General features: G+C 45.8%; 1 protein-coding gene across 2 annotated transcripts in view; it reads left to right on the forward strand.

Annotated features, from left to right (window-relative positions):
• kcnj3a (potassium inwardly rectifying channel subfamily J member 3a) overlaps positions 1-16,180 on the forward strand; it is a 21,864-nt gene extending 5,684 nt beyond the window's left edge. The window contains exon 4 of one of the 2 annotated variants that reach the window (XM_047047330.1): positions 12,250-16,180. In XM_047047330.1, the coding sequence (XP_046903286.1) occupies positions 12,250-12,836 (587 nt within the window). In that variant the 3' untranslated portion in view covers positions 12,837-16,180. The remainder of the gene's footprint in view (positions 1-12,249) is intronic. The other variant, XM_047047327.1, reaches the window with a different exon arrangement.
• Positions 16,181-17,208: the final 1,028 nt, after the last annotated feature.

Consider the following 17,208-nt stretch of genomic DNA (forward strand, 5'->3'; position numbering starts at 1 on the left):
ACTTTGAATGGATGACATAGTGGAGTACAAACTTCGTCAGTAAAATGACAGTTGACTCCTGAAAGGTTGTACCTTTCAGGATGCCTATTCCAGTAACAGCAGATTTCTAAGGGTGCAAAAAAATACAAAAAACAAAAATTATCTGTCATGCATTTCATTTCAGTAAGGACTTCAGTTGCCAATCATCCTTTGAAAGCATCAATACATCACCATGATACATGGCATTCTGGGGATGGTTGTGTGCCTCTCATGCAAATGTAGATGATCGTCATGCCCTCCGTGCATGCTGGGACATCTGCAGGATGCTACGGAGGCTTTGGCAAATCTTTTACAGAGGCGCTTCAGCATAAATTCAGTGTGTGTGGATTTTATTCGAGTTTTGTGAAGAGCACTTTGTGGGTACTGTGGGAGTGTTCTGTGTCTGTGGGTCCCCTGGAGGCATGGCAACATGGGAAGCTGATGTGTTTTTGGTTTCTGCACTCCATCATGTGGTTTGGATCCTTCTGGAACCATCCACGTCTCAACATGTTTAAATTGAGCGGGATTCAAACCCACAACAGGGCACCCACAGCACACTACAGATGTGACCTTGTAACTTTCATAAACACACTAAGATGTTGTTATGAAATACTTTGTGATGTTATTATATATAACATGACGGGACAAGGTAAATGTTTGTCTAAAATGTTTCCATGGAGCCAGGAGTCAGAGTCAGGAGTCAGAGTCAGGAGTCCGAGTCAGCTGCTTTGTAGGTACTTAGCTGTGCATTGATTTGGTGGATTGTTTTCGTAGCTTTCTCCCATCCCCCCCTCCCCTCCTCCTCCTCTTCTCTCTCTCAGCTGCCTTAAGCTTCCTTCATGATTCACTTGTGTTGGAGAAAAATAGAATCCCCTTGTTATTGTGTTTCAGCCCACATACACGTCTCTGCCCCTACGAAGATGTGCATGTGGGCGTCTGGAGACAATTGAATCCTTGACTTGATTAAAAGTTGTTTATTTATGTGCATAGAGATACAGTATTGCAAGTGTGGCGAGACATGATAACTACCAGATATTATTGGATCATCTCCATCTTTCTCAGTCTGCATTTACATTTTGTTCTGTACCAAGGCATAGGGCATCGGATTTCACCTGCACACATACCACACCTGCTAACATAGAAATCACAGTATAATACAAGGTCATTCAATTTGCGTACCCAAGGTCATATCACAGCAACCAATAGCACAGTACAAATTGTGTTTTTAGTTATTTATTTAATTGAAATTACTATATGATTCTATTATGATTATCTGTAATTGGACTGTAGTGTAGGTCACCCAGGTCAGTACCAGAGAGGGGCAGCAGGCCAGCCTCCGGCCCCCGGCCCCCTGCCTCCGGCCCCCGGCCTCCGGCCCCCAGCCTCCAGCCTCTGGCAGCAGCTCAGAGCCCTGGGTAAACAGGACGAAGGGCTGGGAAGGGAGCCGCAGTCAACACTGAGAGCAGAGACAAGCCCCTGGAGGAAGTGACCATAATTCATTCTGAATGATTACACTCAGAACGTGTCTTCTCCCCTGTTAACCTCCCCCCCTCCCCCCTCCCCCCTCCCTCCCGCCTGCCCCCCTCCCTCCCTCCTGCCTGCCCCCCTCTGCTCTGCAGTTCAGAGGGTTCATGTGAGTGTAGCAGGAATGTCAGACTTCGGAGCAGGTGAGTGCAGGAGTCGCCAATTAAATTTAATGTGCCCAGGGTCAAAGCATTGGAGAGAGGCAGGCACTGCCCGATCCACACACACACACACACACACACACACACACACACACACACAGCTGAGGTGTTCTGATAAGATGAATATTTAACAGCCCCTCGCTATAACCCCTTTGTTAGCATTATTTATTTATTTGTTTGTTTCATTTCGACTTTGTTAGCTTCATTAGTTAACAAGTGTTTTTTCCCTCTTCTCCAAAACAAGCCGCCTTGCTCTTTGAGTTGTTCAAACGCTTGGTAGAAAAGCATGTTATTATGATGAGTGATCGATGCCAGTCGCTACTTGATGGACCACATTGTCTAATCTAATGATTACAACATGTGATCTGACTGCTGTAGAGCTGTCATGTATGTGGGAAAAAGACTCAAACTGAACAGTTTTTAATCAAGACTGAAAGACTTAATGCCCAGTTTCCCACAACGTATTAAAGTCCACTTAGTGGATATTAGAGGATATAAAAATTGTATGAAAAAGCTTCTCTGAAAATACTCATCATGAACACTGTGGAAGACCTGTGCAGTAATCGCACCAAGGATGAACTCAACTTAACAGGCAGAGCTCCGAACTGGTCGTGACACAGACAATTCATTATCTCCTGCAGATCCACTGTGCAGCCCTCCCAGGGGAAACAGCGTAATTGTGTCTTTAGGGATTTGTCAGGTCTCCACTGGGCGCTAGTAAATCAGTGATGGACTACATGAGGACACCTTAGCTGAACCCATGAGACGATGACAGCGCTCCACCAAGGCCCTCCATGAGGACCTGAGAGTCATCAATCCTCTTAAAGGTGGGAATAATGACTCTTAAGACATGTTATCATTCACATCTAGTTCCTGGTTCACTACCACAGGGTTTCGTTAACATACGATATTGACTAGCAACAGTACAAAGCACCATCAGTGTGGATGAGACGTTGTGCCTAAAGATAGCTTCCCGTTTGGGAAGTGAGTTTCTATTTGCGTCTCCCAGACATGCTGTGGCTTGTTGCATGTGTCTCCGTGTTCACTGTTAAAACCTTCACATTGTGAAACAAGCAGGACTTTCTGATGTTCAAGGCGGCCACAGCACTGCTGTCCTTCACTACCACCAGGTTTCTGGTTTGGGAAGATGGATGGATCCTACTTTGGTTAACCAGGTTCTTTTCATGAGCAGTTCTGTGCTCACGGTTCTCCTCCTGGCTGCTGTATTGTCCGGGCTGGGCTGATGGCCAGGCTGCTGTGTTGAGCCTTCTGTTCTACCACCTGGTCTGTCACCAAATCCTGTTATACAGGCTTGGCATCCCCCCTCCCCTCCCATCTCTTCTCCCTCCTCCCTTCCCTCCCTTCTTCCTGTCTTTGTCTACCCATCTCCACGTGCATGTAACTGCCTCAGCGTCCGCATCAGCGCAGTGCCCCTCCCCCATGCAGTGCCCCTCCCCCATGCAGTGCCCCTCCCCCATGCAGTGCCCCTCCCCCAGGCAGTGCCCCTCCCCCAGGCAGTGCCCCTCCCCCATGCAGGGCTCCTCCCCCATGCAGTGCCCCTCCCCCATGCAGTGCTCCTCCCCAGCTCTCTCTCCCCAGCTCTCTCTCCACAGCCTGGGGACTCACATGGCTACACTGTCTCTGGTGGAATAAACATTTAAGGTCCAGAGGCGCGGGATGCATCTCTTACTAACTGATTGAATACTGAAACAGGATTATACAGGGCACTTTCTCCCCCCCCCCCCCCCCCCCCCCGTGAGTAAGAACAGAACAGGTAAAAAGCTTCTGGAATTTTCAAGGCTTTTGACCGATTGATGTTGGTCACCATAGTAACAGATTATCTGTCTGGGAGATAGGAATTGTGCCCAGAAGAGATGTATCAGAATCAAAATGATTTTTTCCTCCCCTAACTTCATCTACTAATAGACACAATTTGTGCTGTCCCTTCCGGTGTTGATATGAATAAAAAGTGATTGTTGGGTAGTTAAGGAGCCAGAGTCTCACCACAGTATTATTCTGGCTAAAGGGGGGCACGGCTCGCAAATGGATTTCCTGCCCTCACAATTTTCCACTCTGTCTCCATCTAGCTCAGCGCGGCTCCTGAATATTTAATTCTACTGAGCCCAAAGTAAGGACTGTAGTCATGCAAGGACGATTTCTTCTGCTTTGCAGACACAAGTACACCATTGAGTATGGCCTCCTGGAACATGTGCAGTGATGGTAAATGTGATTTAGTACAGCCATGGTCATGTCAGGGGAATACATAGTAAATGGGGGGTGTTGTTGAGTTGTGACATTCTCTGTATTCACTGCTCACATTCATATCCTTGTTCCTGCTTGCTTGTTTCTCACACACTCTGACTGAGCCTCTGGAGGCCTGCTAGGCTGCCAGGGTTAGAGACAGCACTGCTGAGGGGAACAGCCCTGTGTGGGTTAGGGTTAGAGACAGCACTGCTGTGGGGAACAGCATGGGTTAGGGTTAGAGACAGCACTGCTGAGGGGACCAGCCCTGTGTGGGTTAGGGTTAGAGACAGCACTGCTGAGGGGAACAGCATGGACCAGCCCTGTGTGGGTTAGGGTTAGAGACAGCACTGCTGAGGGGACCAGCCCTGTGTGGGTTAGGGTTAGAGACAGCACTGCTGAGGGGACCAGCCCTGTGTGGGTTAGGGTTAGAGACAGCACTGCTGAGGGGACCAGCCCTGTGTGGGTTAGGGTTAGAGACAGCACTGCTGAGGGGACCAGCCCTGTGTGGGTTAGGGTTAGAGACAGCACTGCTGTGGGGACCAGCCCTGTGTGGGTTAGGGTTAGAGACAGCACTGCTGAGGGGACCAGCCCTGTGTGGGTTAGGGTTAGAGACAGCACTGCTGAGGGGACCAGCCCTGTGTGGGTTAGGGTTAGAGACAGCACTGCTGAGGGGACCAGCCCTGTGTGGGTTAGGGTTAGAGACAGCACTGCTGAGGGGACCAGCCCTGTGTGGGTTAGGGTTAGAGACAGCACTGCTGAGGGGACCAGCCCTGTGTGGGTTAGGGTTAGAGACAGCACTGCTGTGGGGACCAGCCCTGTGTGGGTTAGGGTTAGAGACAGCACTGCTGAGGGGACCAGCCCTGTGTGGGTTAGGGTTAGAGACAGCACTGCTGAGGGGACCAGCCCTGTGTGGGTTAGGGTTAGAGACAGCACTGCTGAGGGGACCAGCCCTGTGTGGGTTAGGGTTAGAGACAGCACTGCTGAGGGGACCAGCCCTGTGTGGGTTAGGGTTAGAGACAGCACTGCTGAGGGGAACAGCCCTGTGTGGGTTAGGGTTAGAGACAGCACTGCTGAGGGGACCAGCCCTGTGTGGGTTAGGGTTAGAGACAGCACTGCTGAGGGGACCAGCCCTGTGTGGGTTAGGGTTAGAGACAGCACTGCTGAGGGGACCAGCCCTGTGTGGGTTAGGGTTAGAGACAGCACTGCTGAGGGGACCAGCCCTGTGTGGGTTAGGGTTAGAGACAGCACTGCTGAGGGGACCAGCCCTGTGTGGGTTAGGGTTAGAGACAGCACTGCTGAGGGGACCAGCCCTGTGTGGGTTAGGGTTAGAGACAGCACTGCTGAGGGGACCAGCCCTGTGTGGGTTAGGGTTAGAGACAGCACTGCTGAGGGGAACAGCCCTGTGTGGGTTAGGGTTAGAGACAGCACTGCTGAGGGGAACAGCGTGGACCAGCTCTGTGTGGGTGTGTGAGAAATAGACATATTTGTGAGTATGTATGTGTGTGTAAAAACTGAGAATGTGTATGTGTTTGTTTGAAATTGACAAATCGACATGTTTGTGTGTCTGTGTGAAATAGGAAAATGGAGAGAGAGACGGAAGGAGAGAGAGAAATAAAGAGAAGAAGAGAGAGAAAGATAATTTGTCTGCGTGTGTCTAAAATCTGCAGATAAGCGTCTGGGTGAGGAGAGATCAGGGAGGAGCTGACGCCCACCTCTCTCACAGTCTCTCAAATAACACAAGTTCAAGTGATGAATCAAGCTAATCTAAATCACATACTGTTTGTGGGGGGGGGGGGGGGGGGGGGGGGGGGGGGGGTGAGGTTGGGGGTGAGTGGGTGGGAGTGTTTGGGGAGGGTGGGTGGGGGTGGATGGGGGAGGCCCTGGAGAGCTGGTGTTGAGGAGAAGACTGTAAGTAACCCAGCCATGCATCTGATCTGATCCCTGCCTCTCTCTGTCTTACCATCCTAGATACGCTTCTGTTTGCCTCTCCACTGCAGCAAGGCTCACTAAGCCAGCTCCAAGGCTGCTGATGTGGGCTCTCTCTCCACTCCACCAAGGCTCACTAAGGCAGCATAAAGAAACACAGATAGCCTTCTCTAGTTTACCGTTTCTTCCCGCCATAAAATAATCAATTTTTATCCGAGCTGTCAGTGTCATAGACTGCAGCTGCTGCCTCTCTTCGCTGTGTTTCCGTAGATCACAATAGGCTGCCCGAGTGTTATCTAGCAGGACACCATGTTCCCGGACTCGGGGGAGCAGGCTGTGCGACACAGAGCTGCAGATATCGTCACCAAACCACCGATACCACTCTGAGAGAGCAGGCCGGGTTGCTATGCTGTGGGGAAATAGGGAACCTGTGTTCACTGCAGACATTCGACTGAACATGTGCACACACTGCGTCTACTCATTTTTGTGTTGTTGACAACCTGCTTTTTGTGTGTGTGTGTGTGTGTGGGGGGGGAGTTGGCAGATTAACCTGCAAACTCAACCGTCCAGAACAAGCTGCCGAGTTGGCAAAAACTCCCTGTGAGATGGAATATCTGTCGCTCAGTGCTGAAAGGGTTAGGGTTCTGGTGAGTCACACCTGAGGAGTCAAACCTGAGGAGTCTCACCTGAGGAGTCTCACCTGACAAGTCTCACCTGAGGAGTCACACCTGAGGAGTCACACCTGAGGAGTCACGCCTGAGGAGTCACGCCTGACGAGTCTCACCTGAGGAGTCTCACCTGAGGAGTCACACCTGAGGAGTCACACCTGAGGAGTTTTGTTTCAGAAAATGAGGATATGGAGATTGGATTTCAGTTTTTGAACTCAGAAACTTGGATTTTGTGCCAAATCTAATTCTCTAATCCAACTCTGATCCAGCGAGGGATGAGGTCTTAAAATCAACTCAAGTTCAACATGCCTTTTTATTACCAACTGAGGTGACATTTGAATGTTAGTGGCTGCAGCTCAGCTGGAAAAAGACGAAAAAGACAGTGAGATATGAGAATTGATATGAGACTGGGGGAACATGGACCTTTGGTTTATTAAATATGACATTGGTAATATGAGCTCGGGCCAACACAGATGATAAGTTGACACAATATGGCCCTCCCCACCAAAACACACTCAGGGTTGCTGAAGGGTTGATATGTTGTAAAAGGTCAGGGGCACATAGACAATCACAGCATTTTACCTGCAGTGAAATGCTTGATGGATGGTCCTCCTTGTGCTGGGAGATCAAGACTACTCTAGGTTGCTGGGTTTGTGGTCGATTGAGGCAATCACAATAAGAGAAAATTAATTAGTTTCGAGTTGTCAACTCTGCTTTCAACTGACTGTCCAAACAGGCTTCATGAGGTATGTTTACATGTTCCCACTGGTAGATTTGGTTTCCATAGAAACAAATTCATCTCAGCCAGGTAGGACTTCTTGTGGTTACATAAGGTTTTACTGACACAAATATGCCAAACACCATCTTTTATGTTCGTTTGTTTTCTGTCTGACTGAAATACACTTTAAAATGCCCTTGCTTGTTTTTTCGTTGTAAATGTTCAAATGATGATTATTAACCACCAAAGTGATCGACAGCAGACTTGTTTATTTATAGGTTATCTCTAATAACACTGCTTTCACACACACAACACTGTCCCAGATTCACTGAACTTCATCTTTATTTTTAATATCCTCTCCCTCATCATTTGCCTCTGAGAGCTAGATATTGACTTGTATGATGTACCCTGCCTGACTGTTTAAGCATCCTACTCTTGACTCAGAAAGCTGAGCCTGTGCTATGTCTGGATTATAGGCCTGTGCTATGTCTGGATGATAGGCCTGTGCTATGTCTGGATGATAGGCCTGTGCTATGTCTGGATGATAGGCCTGTGCTATGTCTGGATGTTAGACCTGTGCCATGTCTGGATGATAGGCCTGTGCTATGTCTGGATGTTAGACCTGTGCCATGTCTGGATGATAGACCTGTGCTATGTCTGGATGATAGACCTGTGCCATGTCTGGATGATAGACCTGTGCCATGTCTGGATGATAGGCCTGAGCTATGTCTGGATGATAGACCTGTGCCATGTCTGGATGATAGGCCTGAGCTATGTCTGGAGGATAGACCTGTGCTATGTCTGGATGATAGGCCTGTGCTATGTCTGGATGATAGGCCTGTGCTATGTCTGGATGTTAGACCTGTGCCATGTCTGGATGATAGGCCTGTGCTATGTCTGGATGATAGACCTGTGCTATGTCTGGATGATAGGCCTGTGCTATGTCTGGATGATAGGCCTGTGCTATGTCTGGATGATAGGCCTGTGCTATGTCTGGATGTTAGACCTGTGCCATGTCTGGATGATAGGCCTGTGCTATGTCTGGATGTTAGACCTGTGCCATGTCTGGATGATAGGCCTGTGCTATGTCTGGATGATAGACCTGTGCTATGTCTGGATGATAGGCCTGAGCTATGTCTGGATGATAGACCTGTGCCATGTCTGGATGATAGGCCTGAGCTATGTCTGGATGATAGACCTGTGCCATGTCTGGATGATAGGCCTGAGCTATGTCTGGAGGATAGACCTGTGCTATGTCTGGATGATAGGCCTGTGCTATGTCTGGATGATAGGCCTGTGCTATGTCTGGATGTTAGACCTGTGCCATGTCTGGATGATAGGCCTGTGCTATGTCTGGATGATAGACCTGTGCTATGTCTGGATGATAGGCCTGTGCTATGTCTGGATGATAGGCCTGTGCTATGTCTGGATGATAGGCCTGTGCTATGTCTGGATGTTAGACCTGTGCCATGTCTGGATGATAGGCCTGTGCTATGTCTGGATGATAGACCTGTGCTATGTCTGGATGATAGGCCTGAGCTATGTCTGGATGATAGACCTGTGCCATGTCTGGATGATAGGCCTGAGCTATGTCTGGATGATAGACCTGTGCCATGTCTGGATGATAGGCCTGAGCTATGTCTGGAGGATAGACCTGTGCTATGTCTGGATGATAGACCTGTGCTATGTCTGGATGATAGACCTGTGCCATGTCTGGATGATAGGCAAGCTGGTGGGAGTGCTACAAGAATAGCAGATGTCTCGAGTCCAACAACAGTTCAGAAGTGTGCATGGGCATGACCACGTCATGTCAGAGCACCAGAACGTCAGTGCGCCAGTGGAGAAACAAGGTTGACTGGGCTTTGGCAGAGAGTTTATGATACTAAACACTCCAAGATTCAATAACACTTAGCCTTAATTGGCGGCTCAGACTGGACTCACTGTCATGGATGTGTAGGCCCCTAGTTCGGGTGGTGGAGCATATTTCCTTTGGCTGAAAGCACTCGGAACTGTGACGCAACTGGGAAGAAGTAACATCCAGAATCCCCCTCCTCTCCATGTTCAGTCTGTCGCACATCTGGGACTCTGTTTAAAAGCTGCTAGCAGACGGCTTCCTGACCTCGGAGTGTTGCAGAAACACAGATGCGCCCAGTCTCTTCAGTACCCATGATGCTCTCCTCTCCAAGGTCTGTAGAGAGCCGCTCTGATGTCATTGGAGCATTATGAAGCCCATCACTTGAAAGTGTTCTATGAATATCCTGCAACCGCTCGCTAACTAACGAACCCCAGCAATACTCGATAACACAAGTTTCTTCCCCTCATCTGTAACTGTACACTAAGCTAGAACGAAAGGGAAGGTATTGTTTTCTGCGTTGCGAGTCAAACAGACTGATTTATCTGTCAAATTAATATTGTTGTTGAATTCTGAATGATAGTCTTCAGGAAGTGTACAGTTTTGTTAGTAAGCTTTAGACATGTTAAACTGTAAGAAGCTTGAATAGAGTTAGGTACAGTGGAAGTATTTAGATAACTATAATTGCAGCTATAAAATAGTGTTTTTGAGGGGGGAGGGGGAGGCCTAAAACTGATCATTAATCAGTAATGTTTTATAAAACAAATCAATGTTGTCGCTCATTAATTCAATCTTCATAATGTGACTAATTGTACTAATTTGTCTATGGGAATGTAAGCGAGAGTGCTTTCAGCACGCTTTCAATTCAGAGTTTACAGTTACTGTAAAAGGATGCCTTTTCTAAATTATTTTCTATTATAAAAGATACATGTGACATTCAAACATGTTCACATTGAGTTTATTATATGGAACAGTATTCACTACTGGCCCATCATTGATACATACGTATCTACTGTTTCCCTAAAATTACAACAAATTCAACACTATTCAGGACTGTCAACGTCAAACGTCATATCAAATATACCACTGAGCATTCATGGTGAAATTTTACAAAGTTTGCTTTGCAAGCTCACCTTCAGGTTTGTCAGTCAGGACCATGACTCCTCAGTTTGAAGGTTAGAGCGTAGAGAAGCAGGCTCAGCATGGCTGTAGGTTAGAGCGTAGAGAAGCAGGTTCAGCATGGCTGTAGGTTAGAGCGTAGAGAAGCAGGCTCAGCATGGCTGTAGGTTAGAGCGTAGAGAAGCAGGTTCAGCATGGCTGTAGGTTAGAGCGTAGAGAAGCAGGTTCAGCATGGCTGTAGGTTAGGGCGTAGAGAAGCAGGTTCAGCATGGCTGTAGGTTAGAGTGTAGAGAAGCAGGTTCAGCATGGCTGTAGGTTAGAGTGTAGAGAAGCAGGTTCAGCATGGCTGTAGGTGAGAGTGTAGAGAAGCAGGTTCAGCATGGCTGTAGGTTAGAGCGTAGAGAAGCAGGTTCAGCATGGCTGTAGGTTAGAGCGTAGAGAAGCAGGTTCAGCATGGCTGTAGGTTAGAGTGTAGAGAAGCAGGTTCAGCATGGCTGTAGGTGAGAGTGTAGAGAAGCAGGTTCAGCATGGCTGTAGGTTAGGGCGTAGAGAAGCAGGTTCAGCATGGCTGTAGGTTAGAGTGTAGAGAAGCAGGTTCAGCATGGCTGTAGGTTAGAGCGTAGAGAAGCAGGTTCAGCATGGCTGTAGGTTAGAGTGTAGAGAAGCAGGTTCAGCATGGCTGTAGGTGAGAGTGTAGAGAAGCAGGTTCAGCATGGCTGTAGGTGAGAGTGTAGAGAGAAGCTCTTAACGCTAAGAGCGTCTTTAGAACGTTCTAAGGGCGCTCTAGAACGCTCTTAGAATGTTCTTAAGAAGATCTTAGCGTTGAAATCTTCTTAGCGAATCTGGGGAAACCCGGCCAAGGTCAAGACGCGTAATGAATGGCAAATAACTCAGGCAAAGACTACACGACTCGTTAAGATGTATTTGATTGGCAACACAGGCCACTGAATGTGTTTACTCCTCAGAATGCTCAGTGCTGTGTAAATGACAGAGGGGTGTACTGTAGCCCATGTAGAATACATACTTGCTGAATGCAAAACAGCGTCCACTGTGCTGCATTTGGAAGACTTAATCATCACATATTTGTGGTGTCCTAGTGCTTTGTCCATGTGCTAACACTGACCCTGTGCTTGAGGGGAGTGGGGATGTGGCCCTTCCAGGGCACAGCAGGGTTATTGCATACAGGGGGATACATTCACCCTACACCCTTGATTATGTACAATATTTCTCTCTTTTTCTATTATTCCAACTACATCATAACCAGTTTTGAGTGTGCATAAAAGGGGCTGCTGTATAGTCATGGGGATGTGCTCTTCCTCTGTTAGAGGAGGAAGGGCTGTACCTACGCTAAATGTAATCATAACATAATGCTAATGTCCTTGAATGCTACAGCAGTTTTCAAATGCTATTAGTCAAAGCATTAAAGCAGGTACCATATTTGGCTTGGTTGGGATAGCAAACTCAGACTAGAATAGGTATTAGAGTGCCTGGTTTTGATTAAAATTACTCATTCATAATAGATATGGATACTTAAAAAAATTGTCTGTTACATTAATAAGTAGTATTAATAAACTACTTACTTAAAATACTTAGGAATATGTTGCTCCATGTTGAGTCAGTGACGTTTTCAGTTTCTTCCTTCTGTATTGGAAAATATACTTTATATTTATTTATAAATGTATTGCATGGTGATAAGTGCTAATTCTAAGTCTGTTAGTAGTGATATTGTTTGCTTTGTAATGTGAAAATTAAAAGTATCTTTGAGGAATACTTCATTGTTGAGACAGAGGGCAGAGTGTCAGGGGAGCTCTTAAGTGTTTGTTTAAAGCTGTAGCAGTGGAATATTTCATCTCCAAAACATTTGCTTCGGGTGCCTTGCGCAGTGACAAGACAAAGCTAGATCATTCCAACATGTAGAATTCTAGTTATTATCAAAAGTAATAACACAGAGACAATCCACTGAGTCAACTAAGATTCTCTTTTCTTTGTTTGTGTTCTGTGTGTTTGTGTGTTCGTCAGGGATGACTTGCCAAGCGAGGACGTCGTACACTGAGGATGAGGTTCTGTGGGGGCACCGCTTCTTCCCCGTGATCTCCCTGGAGGAGGGCTTCTTCAAGGTGGACTACTCCCAGTTCCATGCCACCTTCGAGGTTCCCACGCCTCCCTACAGTGTGAAGGAGCAGGACGAGGCCCTGCTGCTCTGCTCCCCGCTCATGGCCCCCTCCCTCTGCAACAGCGGGGGGAAGACCAGCTCCCTGGATGGCCTGGAGACCCTGGAGGACTCAGAGAGCACCGCCAAGCTGCCCACCAAGCTGCAGAAGATGGGCCGCGAGGACATGCCCCGCAAGCTGCTGCGGATGAGCTCCACCACCTCAGAGATGACCTACAGCCTGGGAGACCTGCCCATGAAGCTGCAGAGGATCAGCTCCGTGCCCGGGGTCTCTGACGACAGGCAGACAGGCAAGGCCTGCAAGATCAACACAGACCCCATCAGCACATCGGTGGCGGACTTGCCCCCCAAGCTGCAGAGGATGGCGGGAGGCGGCAGGATGGACGGACACCTGCCCCCTAAACTGAGGAAGATGAATTCTGAGCGCTTCACGTAAAAAAAAAGAAAGAAACATATATGAGTTTTTAACTCCACCAACTATTTATCCTACAACCCCAGAGCGCCCCCACTCCCCTCCTTGTAACGTTTATATTTATTAAAGGACAGCAATTCTTATATTAAAGAAAATGTAGTTATATAATACATACAGCACACAGCATAGCTATATGTGATCTAGGGTAATGGGATACAGCACATGTGTTCCTGGATGTAAGAAAACATGACAAGATACACTGGATTATTTCAGGATTATGTGAGATGATTAGCACAATCTGGCATGTTGGAAACACAAAGTGCATGTAGAGCCGAATCTCTCTAATTTTCTGGCATGACATTTATTGATAAATTATTTTACAGCGATGATTTGAATAGTGAATATTACTGACAATGATGCCAAACAGACACACAAAGCCATAGGGTTTCTGGAGTTGGAAACACATTTCGTGGTTCTAAATTGTGGTGGAGAAGGGAGCATACACTACATTTCGATTTGAGTTGTTTGCTTTTGTTGTTTAATGTAATATTTTGTGCCAATGTTATGTTGATTGCATGCTACTCTATTTGAATTAGCTAGACAAAGGTAATAGACACAGATGTTTAGCCTTAACTATATTACCTTGTTTCCATTCCCACTAGAGATCACGGCTGTATTTTGGGGTATTTCATGTATAGGATATTTTACCATGTGCAATTTTATCAATTTATTAGTTCAGCAAACATTTGACAGGAGATGCAATCTATGATTGAAAGTGCATGGTCCACATCACATGACATATTGGAACTGGGCACACTATTTAAACTCTTAATTTGAACCAGGTGAACACTTCAGATGAATGGTCAATGCGAAGGCCTTCTAAGCACAAAATTACCACAAAGTACACGCCGCACATTATCAACAGTAAACATTATCATGTGTCATGAGTGTACTTATCAACATCATACAGTGAAGCTTTACATCTGAAGAGACACTGAAACGACATGCTCCCGTGTCACCTCAGCTGATGCAGTGTAGGGTTTAAGTTAGAAAAGACATGTGCACCAACATTTCACCTTAAGTATTACCATTCATATACAGTACATATAGATTTAGAGGTGGACCTCAAACACATAGGGAAGACTTTCCACCTTTGTCTTAAGAGATCATATGTTCCTCTAACAAAAGCAATAATGTTATAATGACTATAATCTTTATATAGCCACAGGGCCAACACTAGTAGCCCCGCCCTCATCATATTGACTCCATACCATCCAATCTGGTTTAATCGACAACATTGTATGATACTCAATCTCTTCAGGAATAAAAGTCTAAGAGAAATGTTCAAAGCTCTTGCTACTTTGATTTAATGTGATCTAAACTGAACACAGAGCTCACCAGGGCTCCCATCATGAATTGGAGAACACAATACTGATCATGCGTTTAGCGTTTTGTTGTGATGTATGCGATTGATTAAAATTTCATTTGACTTCTGAAGCTAAACCCTTCAGTTAGGGAGTACTGCAGTCAGGGAGTACTGCAGTCAGAGAGTTCTGCATTAAGCTTGTGTTTAGGTTGTCAAGGTTGCTCTTCTGTTTCTAGCGATGACCTTTTGTTCCAAATCTCTTGTAATCTGAGAAGAGTTTGGAGGGAGGACGGGTTACTAAGCGTTTGAAAAAACCTCCTAAATCACTACCCATCTTTAGACAGCCAGTTCTCTTGATCACCCAGGAGATCTTTGCTTTTGACCCTCCACCATTTTCCCTTTCTCATCTTGTTCTAACAAAGAATGCCCTGAGGAGATTAATTGATTTGGGTGCTGTGCGAGGATTCAGGAGGCCTTTGTTAGACGGGTCGGTTAGGAGGGCCACTGCCCCCCAGGTGTGCTGCACTGCATTGGAAGTTGCAATAGAGCTGCGTTCACAACAATGAAATGCTACAGAACAGAGTTTAGCAACCGTTAAAAACATTTATTGTGTCCAATCTTTAATATTGCCTGACAAGTTTTTGTTAACTTACATGAGTGCTTAAAACATGAGAGGTAAAAACTCAGGGTGGTGTAATATATGTCGAGTATAATTTTTTATACAATCTTGGGATACTGTGGCAGGATGATGAAAGTAAACCGGAAGGCATATTAGCTTAGTAGAACAAATATATATATATTTTTTTTGATTACATCCTTGGAAGTAATGCACTCAAATCACCACACTTTCTCTGTCTTAGCACTAATTTAATACCATGACAACTGAATTGTTCTTAAAATAAAACTCCATACATTTGCTAAGTGAATAGCAGAAATTTTCCTCCAGTCTGAGATTAGCCTAATGCCACTTTGTTTTCATATCACAACAACAGCACTGCTGCATAGCTGATAACTCAGTGCTAAAAACAGTGTTGACTTATGATGACTGTCTGTTTGCACACCTAGCACACTCTCTCTTGTCAAGGGCTGATCTAGAGGACACATTGTGCATGCTAAACATAATGTCTGATACCTGCCTTGATTAAATAGAGGGAGAAGTAAATCTGAAAATTATTTTCTGAGAAACATTAAGAATAGAAAAGGCTCTGGTATTGGTGTGGGCCGATGTTCCTGGTTCACAGACTCAGGTGGTTTGACGCCAGTATTTTGTGGATAAAATGAGACCTTGAGTATTATGACACAATGAACAAGGTAGTTAGGTTACCTTACATAGCTGTTCAGGGGTGGAGATGAGGTGGCCACTGTTTCAATGTTTTCAGAGACACATCAGGGTTGTCATGGTGGTTAAAAGGAGCCTACATCTTCAGTGGAGACATGCTCTGACGAACAACACAAATGTTAACTTCTGTCCCTGTTCTGACGAGACAGAAAAGCAGAAATCAAGCTTGCGTCCTCAATAAATAATTGTGGTATTTCAGTCAGGCTCCCGGAACAGCATGCTGAGGTTGGAATGTGCTATAAGCACCTGTAAACACCGCTTCATGTTCTTCCAGACAAGCTCTCATGCATCAAATACATTAAGTTATGAATGTAGGGAGTCTGTGTTGTGTCCATCTTCTACCTCAGCAGAGGGACACCGGGACTGAAACGAGTATATATCTTTACATCTATACATCATTACACCTTAACAGCTGTACATCTTTACATCATTACACCCTTACCACTGTAAATCTTTACATCTATACTTCTATACATCTCTATATCTATACATCATTACACCTTTACAGCTGTACATCTTTACATCATTACACCCTTACCACTGTAAATCTTTACATCTATACTTCTATACATCTCTATATCTATACATCATTACACCTTTACAGCTGTACATCTTTACTTCTATACATCTCTAGATCTTTACACCTTAACAGCTGTACATTTTAAATTTTAATTATAGCTTATGTTCACATTGCCCAGCTAGATGTTACAAATAAAGTAAACCTGTTACTGTATATTGTTAGTATTATTATTATTATAGTTCCGTTGCTGTATATTGTTACTGTTATAGTTTTTATTACTAGTTGGAGACAACGGGGGACTGGCTGTTTTCATCCTTATTCGTATAAGTATAACCTACTTTAGAGTTCTTTCCCCTGGAACAGATTTCATGTTCCAACTGAGGGGGGCCGTCGTTGTTTTGGTGTGTGGGGCTGCATCAAATACCCTTTTTGCTCTGTTAAATTGCTGCACTAGTCCACACTTGACCGGTGGGGATCTCATTCTATTTTGACTGTAACTGTTAGCTGCTCCTGGCATTCTCTAATCCCTGCTCTCCTCTCTGTCCCCCCCCCACACATTCCCTGTGGTGTGGGGGGTTTGAGCTGTCAGGACCTGCTTGGTCGTCGGTCTGCCAACGCTGAACCAGGTCGTCACCCGGAATCCAGTCTCCATGACGGCCAACAGCGAGTTTCCCGGTCCCATCCAACGTCTATAAAGCCGAACAATGGATTTTGGTGTTTCAAAACCCATTGACACTGTATGACTATGTTTAGCTTGTGTTCTGCTCCTCTCTCTTACCAACCGTCTCTGGAGGAGGGGATCCCTCTCTGAATTGCTCCTCCCAAGGTTTCTTCCATTTTTTCTCCCGGTGGGAGTTTTTCTGGGAGTTTTTCCTTGTCTTCCTTGAGGGTTTAGGTTGGTTGAGGGGCAGTTCTATGGGCGCATGTGAAGCCCTCTGTGACATGCTTGCGTGTAAAAAGGGCTATACAAATAAATTTGATTTCATTTGATTTGATTTACATCTTTACTTCTATACATCTACACCTTATTACACCTTTACAACTGTACATCTTTTCTTCTATACATGTAAACATCATTACACCTTTACAGCTGTACATATTCACATCTACATATTATTACACCTTTGCAGCTGTACATCTATACATCATTACACTTTTACAGCTGTACATC

This window comes from Hypomesus transpacificus, chromosome 23 (assembly GCF_021917145.1).
Source record: "Hypomesus transpacificus isolate Combined female chromosome 23, fHypTra1, whole genome shotgun sequence".
NCBI classification, from domain to species: Eukaryota; Metazoa; Chordata; class Actinopteri; order Osmeriformes; family Osmeridae; genus Hypomesus; species Hypomesus transpacificus.